The sequence below is a fragment of the Phasianus colchicus genome, chromosome 3 (assembly GCF_987193195.1).
Source record: "Phasianus colchicus chromosome 3, bPhaCol1.hap1.1, whole genome shotgun sequence".
NCBI lineage: Eukaryota > Metazoa > Chordata > Aves > Galliformes > Phasianidae > Phasianus > Phasianus colchicus.
This window is the reverse complement of record NC_143438.1, coordinates 61,588,131-61,599,772: the sequence shown is the minus strand read 5'-3', so window position 1 is coordinate 61,599,772 and position 11,642 is coordinate 61,588,131. Positions and strand designations below refer to the sequence as shown.

The 11,642-nt window shown below is 42.3% G+C and overlaps 1 protein-coding gene across 1 annotated transcript in view; it reads left to right on the top strand.

The window, feature by feature from the left end:
* Positions 1–794: 794 nt before the first annotated feature.
* The window catches only part of CPA6 (carboxypeptidase A6), an 85,919-nt gene continuing 75,071 nt past the window's right edge, over positions 795–11,642 (top strand). Inside the window, exon 1 of the mRNA XM_090137679.1 lies at positions 795–922. Coding sequence (XP_089993805.1) covers positions 831–922 — 92 coding nt within the window. The 5' untranslated portion in view covers positions 795–830. The remainder of the gene's footprint in view (positions 923–11,642) is intronic.

Below are 11,642 nucleotides of genomic sequence, written 5' to 3'. Positions count from 1 at the left end.
TTTGCAATACAACTCTCCCCATTTTCTTTGCTATTCCCAGTGCTCTAGTAACCCAGCGTCGGGTGGGTCTTTCACTCTCAGCAGTGTAGAAAACCACAATCATTAAACCAAAATAAAATAAAATAAAATAAAATAAAAAATAAAATATAATAAATAAAATAAAATAAAAAGGAGAAGAAGAAAGAAGAATATGAGGAGGAAAAAAGAAGGAGAAGATGAAGAGGAGGAACAGGTTGCCCAGTAAGGTTGTGGATGCCCCCCTCTCTGGAAGCATTCAGGCTGGATGGGGCTGTGAGCAACCCGGTCTAGAGGGAGGTGTCCCTGCCTATAGCAGGGGGTTAGAACTAGATGATCGTAAATGTCCCTTCCAACAGAAATCATTCTGTGATTCTAGAAGTAAAAACAAAAGGGTTTTATTTGGTTCCAGCAGTCTCTCTTATCCTTCCCACTGCTCGGGCCCAAGACTCTCGGCAGCGCTGTCATTGGACATCCCACCTTCTCCTCCCTTGGCGATGTCTAAGAGTCCCTCTCCACTCACCCACTCTTTCCCCCGACGCCCAACTCACGGGCACATCCCTGGGCACGGCGGGGCTCCTCGCCGCGCACCTGTAGCCGCCGCCCCCCCCCGCGGCACCCCGGCAGAGCCGTGCCACCCGCTCGCCCCCAGCCCCCGCCCCGTCCCCCTGCCCCGCCGCCGTCCTCCTCCGGCTGCCGACCGGCGGCGACACCTCCGCCCGCCCCGCTCCGCTCCTCCCCGGCCCCCGCCTCCGCGCCGGCTTTGTGTGCGCGGAACGGCGGCCGCCGGGCGGGGAGGGCGCGCTGCCCGCACCATGCCGCTCAGCCCGCGCCCCGCCGCGCTCCTGCCCCTTTGTCTGCTCTGCCTCCAGGCTGCGCTGCCGCCCCGCCGCCCCCGCTACGCCGGGTAAGTGTCCCGCTCCGCTCCGCACCGCACCGTCCGGTCCCGCCGACCTGGCGAGTACCCCGCGGGCGAGGGCTCGCCCTCCAGCTGACCGCTCCTCGGTGCCGTCGAGCGCGGCGTGCGCCGGAGATAGGTGCTGTGAGGCATCCGTGTGAGGATGCTGCGGGGAAAGACGGACAAAAAAAAAGTTTGTGTCCTGGCAGAAACTGCCATTCTATAGGGGGAAAAAGAGTTGTAGGGGCTTCGGCGTGCTCGGGAGCGAATGGAGGTTTGTATTCGCCTTTGGGGAACGTGCTTAGTGGGACTTAAAACTGTGTTTTGAAGAAGCTGAACTTTTTAAAGTGCGTTCAAGTTTAACCCATAAAAAGCCCAGGCAGCACAGGAATTTGGTTAACCTTCCTGCGATTCCATCATGTACTTCAAACGTGGCTTATTTTTGTCATTTAAAGTTCAGGTTTGTGTTAGAGAGATGGAACTTAGGAGTACAATGAAAACTGTGATGTCATCGCTCAGCTTTAGTGTATCCAAAGTCTACATGTTTCCCACCTGGTTTAGAGACGTTCCTTTTAGCAAGTATTTAATGAAATTGTGCCTGCAGAGATTTATGATGGAGATAAAAGAACAGCCACGCTGAGGACCATGAGAAGCCAACGGCATCTCTCCACATACTGTATAAAACTCCTTCAAACTGATGAGCAAATTCCTTGGGATAAGCACACATCGCTGTGAAGTAGGAGCTGTATTCTTTTTACTTAATTAAAGGCACATGAATTCCACTACTAAAACATAGTTTGATGCAAACAAATTACTTGAGCTCCATGGACTTGCTAATGCCACATGAAGTCATTCCCCCCAGGTCCCTATTTCACACAGCAGTGTTGAGCCATTGATGGCTGTCACCATCTCCATTTGGTTCTCCAGTGCCAGTATGTACCTCTGTGTGGAACCAAATCTGACCCTGTAGTCAGGAGCCTGCCTGGCAGTGCTGGAAAGGAACAGGACAGAAAATGAAACACCTCTCCAAAGCCAGAGTCCTGTCAGAAGTCCTGTACGGCAGCATCTATGTTCTTATCTATGGAGCTCATTAAAGAGTCACAGGCTCAGTAAGACACACTTTTTTTAATTATTATTATTTTGAAGTTTTTATTCATTTCTTTTGCAGATTACATTGAGATGAATAACAAACAGGTCCTGAACATAACTTTTTTCTGAATATTAGTTACATGTTTTGTCCATTGATGGATATCTGAGATGTTAAAATACATAAGTTAGTACCTGCTAGGTTTAAATGAGTTTTTGGCTATTTATTATCTAGCCAGTTAAAAGAGGAAAAAAATACATATAAGTTCAAGTACTGTATCTCTGAAAATTTCCGTGAGTCATCATTTTTTCTATTCAATTCATGAATATTAACTTTTTAAAAATCATGTTCAAATGTTTGATGAGCTCTGGATGGTGTGAGTGATGTCAACAAACTCTCCTTGTTGATCCCCTCTTGATCACTTTGGATAGTGATAGGACAAGGGAAGATGGTTTTAAACTGAGACAGGGGAGGTTTAGGTTAGATATTAGGAGGAAGTTTTTCACACAGAGGTGGTGATGCACTGGAACAGGTTGCCCAAGGAGGTTGTGGATGCCCCATCCCTGGAGGCATTCAAGGCCAGGCTGGATGTGGCTCTGGGCAGCCTGGTCTGGTGGTTGGCAACCCTGCACATAGCAGGGGGGTTGAAACTAGATGATCATTGTGGTCCTTTTCAACCCAGGTCATTCTATGATTCTATGATTCTATGATTCTATGATTCTGTTATCCCTGTTTTTGTAGCCTTCACAAAGAGTCTTGCAGAGAAAGATAAGACTTCCCATCAGTTTCCAGAATTTGGAAAAGCACAACAAAAATCACTCCTGGGAATAAAAGACCAGAGTTCATTATAAAAACTCTTGGTCAATAGGCGGTTGTAGTAAGGAGCTGAGATGTATTTACAAGTCTTGTTGATTATGTGGTCCCATTTGTAACCAGAACAGAATGTAGCACATGTGCCAAACAAATTGGAAAAAATAGCCTGATACAACTTTACTGATCTTCTCAATGTCTACCATTCTGGCATTCTCTGTGTCAATAAAAATGAAGAAAAATCAGCATGAATCGGGATGAGCATTAATTTAGAATTTCAGATATCTTGTCCTTCAGAGGCTTCTGTCATGAGCTCAGGACCTTGGGCAGAATTGCTTCATTTCCTCTGTGTATGCAACAGTTCAGTTTCCTCCATGAATATAAACAGTTGAGCAGTGAGCTCAACAGTAGCATGACTGTAAAGAGCCATCGCTACTGAGCCTGGTCATCACTCAAAAGGAAAAATGGATTTGTAGGTTCATTTCAAGAAAGACAGGAGATAAACATAGTTGTCTAATGTTCATCATTAGAGTGCCCCAATCATCTGAATTCTTTCTGTGCTAAGGAATTTTGTGTCAGAAGCTGTACCGTATAGGAGGAAGTCACAACTATAATTAGGGCAAAAGTATGGAAGAAAAGAACAAAAAAGTTAATGGAAAACACTTCTCATAAACCCAGAGCAGCACTAGGAGGCACAGAGCATTGTAGTAATTTAGCTGAGAGCTCTGACCTTAAGACGATTGATATTCCATGTGTTTCTCCAGCCTAACTCCTCCAAACTCTGTTCAGAGCAAGCCAGGTATGCCATATGGACACATCTTTGAGCAAATACATTCCAGATACCTTTGGGAAGCCAACAAATAGTTGAAAAGTCACAGAAAAGAGCAGTAAGTGAGGCAGGAGCTCTCATGCCCAGTGAGCTCTTGCAAAGACTGAAGCACAAATGTATTTGCCTTCCTAAAGGTAAATGCATGTTTTCTGAGTAAACCAGGACTCGTTGGTTTCCAATAGAAACAGTTTAGGGAATGACAGATGCCTACAAGTCACATGGAGGTGATGAACCTCCTGCTGAACCAGTGGTTAGTGGTTCCCTGTGTCTAAAAGTTAAAAAAAGTTGGAGGCATAAAATGAGTCTAGTAAGAGTCAGGTTGAAAATAAGTTTCTTTACCCCACTAAGGTGAGACTTGTGGAACTCTCTGCTGAAGGATGTGAAATGTTTACAAGGATTTGAGAGAGTTTGACAAATCCATGGAAAAAAGATCTGCTGAGTTATGCAGGGTACCCCTGAAATGACATTCAGGCCAGGAGATCAATGATTGTGCACTGGAAGAGTACTTACTGGTAATATCATACACTTCTGCTTTGTTGCTACTCTTCTTTGGGACTTCTAACAATTAAGAAGAGCAGGTTACTGAAGCAGACATATTTTTATTTATTTATTCATTTGTTTAGTACTAAATACAACAATCTTCCAGCTCTTAGGTATTCTATGAAAGAGATGGTTTTCCATTAAAAAAGTCAAGATTTCTTATGGGAAAAGGCACCTTTCTCATTTGTTTTTAGAATTCACTACTACATTCCTTTCACTCCAGCTCATCTCCTGTCACCCAATAGGTGGTGGCTGGGCATATGCCTTTTGTTTCTGTTTATTCAGAAGTATGAGTCATCTCACTTACAATAACCAAATGCAGGTAAAGGCTGAAAAAAAAAAAAAAAATTGGCCAGTTCCTCTCTTAGGTTTTGACTGGAGATTTTTGGGTTATTTTAAATATTATATTGAGATGTTAACTCCTCCAAAATGTTAGGCTTATATGTGTTGCAATGCAGTAGATACTGCCAATTCTTTTGGTCAGGTAAAGACTATGATGCATTCTTATCATGTAACAACTGTCTAAGAAAATCTGGAAGTGAGTTTGAGGTGGCTAAAAAACAGAAAAGAATAACAGTATGTTCTGTAAGCCAGTATGTAGCATGCTGCAACTATTGGAACATCACATCCCAAGAACTGCATAAACCAACTGGTCATGCAGATAATGCTCTCAGATCTGTGCTTCAGCAAATTTCAAATATTTTAATGCCCATTAATATCCCAGCATACCATAGCTAAGTGTCTCTGATCTCACAGTACCTTACACACAATAGCTAGCAATTTTTCTGTCTCATGGAATAAACACATGGGAGTGTGATGAAAACCTGTTGCTGAGGGAATTGAGAAGTGGAAAGGAACTCCTCCTCTGCTGTTCCCTTCTGCAAAATTTTTTCCAAATATTTTAAAAAATAAAAGTTCTGCTTAGCTGTGTAATAAATGTTCTTTCCCTCTTCTACTTTGGTCTCCTTTCCTACTTCCAAGTCAAAGTCAAATGTCATACACACAACTGGCAAAAAAAGCATTTGGAAAGCACACCAGCAGCATTGTATTGAAGTTAACTGTATTCTTTTGGCTGAAATTCACACATACCACTTTACCAAATGATGTCAGGGTCCTTCTAAAAGGTGAAAAGCTATGAACACTTCAGTATCATGCATAAACAATTTTACGTATCCTCTTATCAGGTAACTAATAATTTGGTAATAAAAACACTTGCAATTGCTAAAAAGAGTCCAGATCAGTGAAATCCATGAAAACTCAGGCTCTATATCCATTCTTGCCCCACAACCACAACTTTAGTTTTTCTGTTTTCTCATCACCTGATATTCCCCCAGCACATCATCATTTATGTTCTCCTAGAGGAAAAAAAGAATACTGCCAAGGTTTTATTCTTTTTTTTTTCCTTTAAGACCAGGCATTTTAAAACCACCTTTTACAGCCTCCCTACCCTACTTATTATAAACAAGAAATATGAAGTGTTTCAGTTGCTCTTTCTTACCCTTTTTCCCTCTTCTTTTTTTTTAAACTGATTAGAACAACAGTTCACAGCCACATTACCCAGGCAAAGTGGAGGCTCCCAGCTCATTATGGTTGTATTTAAACTGATCTCCAGGTTTGTGTGTCCATGTGAACCTGGTCCCATACTTGTCCAGATCAGGACTTTGCTGGATAATGTTGTGACTCCTGTCACATGTAGAGAAGAGGAACAGGAAGCCTGAGGGATAAGAGAAGCCATAAAGAATCAGAACATGGCCACAAAAGTGATCTAAGGGATGGAACACCTCCCCGCGAGAACAGGATGAAAGAACTGAAGCTGTTCAGCCTGGAGAAGAGAAGGCTCCAGGGGGACCTTTCAGTATCTAAATGGGGACTGTAAGATAGAAGGGGACAGACTCTTTAACAGGGCCTGTTGTGATAGGACAGGGGGAAATGGTTACAAACTAAGAGATGAGATTTAGAATGAATTTAAGGAAGAAGATTTTTACAGTAGGGGTGGTGAGGCACTGGGCATAGGTTGCCCAGATAGGCGGTGAGTGCTCCGTACCTGGAGACATTCAAGGTCAGGCTGGATGGGGCTCTGAGCAACCTGATGTAGTTGTAGGTGCCTCTGTTCATTGCAGGGGATTTGTACTAGATGGCCTTTAAGGGTCCCCTCCAACTCAAACGATTCTATGACTCTGTGATTCTACGGGCAAAAAAAAGACATAAAGAATGAGGACATAGGCAAAGCTTACAACCACACTTGGGAGCTTAGAACTTTTCCTAGGTCTCCTACTTTAGATGAAACCTATGGTCTTCTAGCAAGAATGATTCTTTGGGAAGTGTAAGTCCAATTCCAGTAAACGCACTTTCCTCATTTTTAAAAGTATATAGTTACAAATCGGAATGTAGTATATTATCAAAGAAAATTCATGTTTCACCTTGTGTTAAAGTCCAACAGTTGTGTTCTGGGGGGAAAAAAAAAAAAAAAGCATAAGTTTGAGATACTTACACAAAGATACTTATAAAAAAGAGTATTTACGTATCAAAACCATCTACTCCCTCAGTCTAAACCATTCACTTTGAATCCTTGGAGCTTCTGGTACGAGTTTCAATGAATCTCAGTGCTTCCACTTGTACACCATACCCACTCCCTTCCATTTGCTACTGTTGTGTGTTCACCTTCCTGGACACACTCGTGGGCTTCTCAAAACGATTCTTAGCCTGGAATGTTTTAAACAGGACTTTCAAGAGCACTTAGCCAGGCACAGATACAACAAAAATAATGTACAAACTTTTTTTTTTTTTTTTAATTAAAAAATGGAATCCAAGATAAGTGATCTACCTACATGAAAGAGAGAGAAATTAAGTTGCAATCCTAGAAGGAAAATCAAGGTTCTGGAATGAACAAATATGAAAAAGTGAAGCCAGGAAGCTGCTTTTCTTGAATACATTGCTAAAACTTTGCAGGGAACTCTAGTTTAGTACGTTATATAGGACTGTTTCCCACACTGCACAAAAAACAGGAGCTTAAGGTCTCCTGAAATTCTAAAATCTGTAAAAGTTTGATCCTTACATCTGAAACAGCCTTACATGGTCAGAACACCATAGGAAACGTTTATTGTTCTATGCAGTTGAAGAGGAATGGCCATCATTAATCATTTCTCACTATCTCCAGGAGGTAAACTATCATCTCTGTTTCACAGAACTGTCTTTCACTTATGTTTTCTCCTTAATTTTACCTCTGAATGCATAAAAGAAATTGTATTCCATCTTTCATTGTAAAACATACTATTTAAGGAGATGCACTGTGAGTATAACATTCACACAAAAGTCAAGAAAGAAGCTGAGATTGAGACCATATAGTGGGAGTCTGTTCAGCAGTTTGTAAGCAAACCCTGCTATGAGTATTCATACAGCAGCACAAATGGGAAACAGGCAATACAGTTCACCATTCAGTATTTTTACTGTTCAGGCAGAATGAACAGTAAGTAGGAGATAGGGTGAATTTCCCTGCAGTTTGACCCTCTACATCAAAAGAAATAAAACAAACTGTGGTACTATTGTCCCCTGCCCAACTAGCTTACATATTTATGCTATCAGTATTATTTTTCATGCAGAAATTTTTCAGTGAATTTTGTGCTCTCTGTTCCATTTACAATGATAAGCAAGTCTGATTGCAAAATGAGAACTTATAGCTAGCTATACATTAGACTCTTTCAAAAAACCCCACTGCAGACAAATCTCATAGAATTTTACAGAACTTTTGCTGGTATTGAATTTCCAGAACAGGTCTATAGGCAACAAACTTCTGGAGACAATTAATCCCAATCCTAAATTTTTTTCATTCCATTTTGATTCTGATTTATGAAATTTGTGTTCACACAATTGAGTAAAAAGATGTGGTTCTAGTTTGATATTGGTGTTAGAGCAAAACCTGCATTGATTTTGCTCTCTGATTTGTACTCAGCATATCAGGTCAGAATGGTAAAGAGATACAGATTGTAAAGAAAGAATCAGCAGTGAAAACTCTGAAACAGCCTTCTGTGCCAGGCACCTGAGGGTAGGTGAGCCAAAGTACTCCGAATTAAAATTCAGAGCAACAAACAGATGAAGACAATATATTCCTTTCTTTCTAAGACTTTCTAAGACTGCCAATTGAAGAGGAAGGCCACTGACCTCATTGCTTTTTGTGGAACAGAAAGGCACTGTGCATGACCGAGGAGGAGCAGGGCTGCCCCACTGCTGGGTGCTGCTCCCAGGGGCTGGCAGAGAGCACAGAGCCACTCCATCTGCTCACAGCTGTGCTGCCAGGCTGAGTGCACTGGGATGCAAGGCCTGGCAGGGCACTCTTCTCCAGGGAACAGCGAGACTCCTGAGTCCATGTATTGAAAGAAAATACGCACATTATAGTTACCAGGCAGTGCGTACAGCTGCACTTGCTGAGGAGGAGATGCTCTAGACTGCTTAGCTAGCCATGGCATTGCTAGCTGGTTGAGAGATAGGACTGTTCCCCTCTATGCTGTGCTAATGCAGCCTTGCCTCGACCACTGGGTACAGGTTTGGGCACCCCAGTACAAAAAAGACATATTACTATTGGAGAGCATCTGAAGGAGGGCTGTAGAGGTGGGGAAGGGTCTGGAGGGCAGTGTATATGAGAAACAGCAGAGAACACTTGGTGTGTTCAGCGCAGAGCAGAGGACTTGAGAAGAGAGAGAAAAAGATGCTTGTTTTATTTTATTTTACTTTAACGCTGCATTTTTGAATAGTGATTTGTGATTCCTACAGGTCTGAAAGGCTCAGGTAAGCAGCAGAAAGATGGTACGTTTTTAAGTACAAGGCAACATAACAAACTTTCTATTTGTATTTGCTTTGAGAGATGGCACACATGATAAAATTATGAAATTATTTTGGCCATTTCCTTCTTTTTCTCCCAAGGCACTGAAAGTGTTAACTTTACTGAAATAAATGAACAGGTTAATCCCTTGAACTCAGATGTTGGATTAGAAAAGTCAAGTATGGGATAGAACCTTGAAAGAAAGACAGGTCTTGAGGACAGCTGTGAGAAATGAATTTAGCAGGCCTGATGAAAAACTGGTGCCCTTTGATTTATGCGACTGTGCTCCTACTGAGATTATCACCAGATGCTACTCTAAGGCTGCAAGGCGAAGACACAGCCAAGCCCCTGCACCCACTGAGGGCAGGTTGCTGCCAGAAAAACCAAGTATGCTTCTGCTGCTCCAGATGTGCAGCCCCTGCCCCTGTTCTGGCACTGGCACTCCTTTGCCAATAGTGACCAAATTCCAGAGTAAAAAGAGCAAAAAAGTATTTTTCTTCCTATGTATTTATTTATTTATTTTTACCTGGACTAGCTCTCAGCTTTTCAGTCTGTGATCTGGCTGCTGTAGAGCTTCAGACTCCCTTTGAACATATGCACAGGAAAAGGTCCTCTGAACTCAGCTAATTCAAGGTGTGCACTCCAAGAACCCCATGGTTTTAAGATAATAGAATGTGGCTTCCAGAACAATTCTGACAGACATTTATCTCTTCACTGATGTCAGTGGAACAATCCCAAGTGAGTGTTTTAGGCTCACAGTGAGTATAATGGGATGATTATTTTCAAACAAGCTTCTTCTTAAAAGTGCAAAAACTAATTATAAAAAGCTTTTTACTAGCCATAGTCACATACAATATTTCGAACCAACGGGGCTTCATCATTCCTTCCTAACCTCTATGTTCTTTATGTCACAGTCAAGTCTGACATAATAGTGTCCACAGAAAAATAACCTCTATATTCATTAAACTGGTTAGTGTTAGACAAACTGCAAGTATTTCTCAAGAAAACAAGGCAGACATTTAAATAAGGATTTTTTATTAGGAGCTCTGGCATTTTTGTCACAGTGAGCTTTCAGCGGGGAAATAAACTTCAGGTTCACTTGTGCTGTACAGAGCAGGCAGCCAAGAACATACTCTGCCCAAAATTTGTACCAAATAACAAGAATCACCATGTAAGCATACTGCCAAGTCCCAGCTAATAAGCCTCCTGATGCAACAGCATGAGCTAGCATCTTTGCCGGCAGTACACAGCGTAAGGACATCCTGTGGCACAAGGACACGTCTGTATTCTGCTCTGTTATCAGCAGACTGGATCCCCATCTGCCTGTGATAGTGACTACACACACAAAAAAATGGGACATCTTGTTAATGGAACATAAAATCTAAGTAATTTGCCTTCTTGTAAAAATGGAACGGTTTCACCTTCAGTCTGCTCAGCTGAGCTCGTTCTATTGTTTAAGTAAAAGCAGTTTCAGTGCAGTTTTTAAATCGTGGTCTAGTCAGTAAGCTTAAAAGGAAATCAAAACACTGGGGTACAAAGGGTAGAAGCTTTTATATTCACTATCCAACAGCATAAAAATAACTTGTGATTTTTTTTGTACTTTCTGAGGCCTAGCATAGAACTTCAGCAAAATATTGAATTATTATGCAGATTTTGAACACTACTGCAGGAGTTGTTTCTGTTCTGCATGTCATCCTGAGGGAGAGCTGTGGTTCTCCCACCACAGCAGCTACGAGTAGTGGGAAGCGCAGGAAACCAGGATTTCTCTGCAGATCTTAGCTTAGGCTACATATTGTTCAGAGAAACACCACCAAATCATCACAGAATGGCTTGGGTTGGAAGGGACCTTAACAATCACCTTATTTCAGTCCCTCTTTCGTGGATACGGTTACCACCCACAAGATCAGACTGCCGAGTCAACATCATCAGACAGACACCTGAAAAAGGCTCTGATTTGGTCATCCCAAGTGGTTGTGGGCAGACTGGAAACTGATGTGGGTATCTCAGGCTCCGGTTTGGTGAGAAAGGGCCGAAGGGCTTCAGCATTTCTTTCTGTCTCCTTGTCACCTGAGGTAATCATGTCTCTGAAGCCCTGCATCTAGCCCCAGCTGCCAGAAATACACATAAACTAGGAAATAGGTGTCCGGTGAGTTCCAGTGCTTTTGCAATTCAGAAACAGATCAGTGGGTGTCACAGAGCTGGAGATTTTAGGACCATCGGTGTTCCACTTTGAGATCCAGGACCTCTTTTATGAGTACTTAGTCCCTATACTAGTTCTGTGCAGCCCACCTGTGTGTTCTGTTTCCCATGGCCATCCTACCTTCGTTGGACCTGTCCTCTCTTTTCCATAATATAGTAGGAACTTCTTCACCATCTGATGAACGATGGACTAAAAGGTACATGCAAATTATGATAGCAAAGGCAGCCACTGCCTGACCAGAGCACAGACGGGAAGAAGCTCAAAGCAAGAGAAAGACAAATTATATAAATATATAAATAGCTTAAGCCTATGAAAGATGATGAGAAAGTGAAGTAAAACTAGTTTCCTACAAGGTAAGGAGTCAGGGGAGATTAGTGTCCAAGATGAGATGCCCTCATGTCTCCCTTCATGAGGGGCATCCTCTCCAGGTGCTATGCAAGCTTCCCT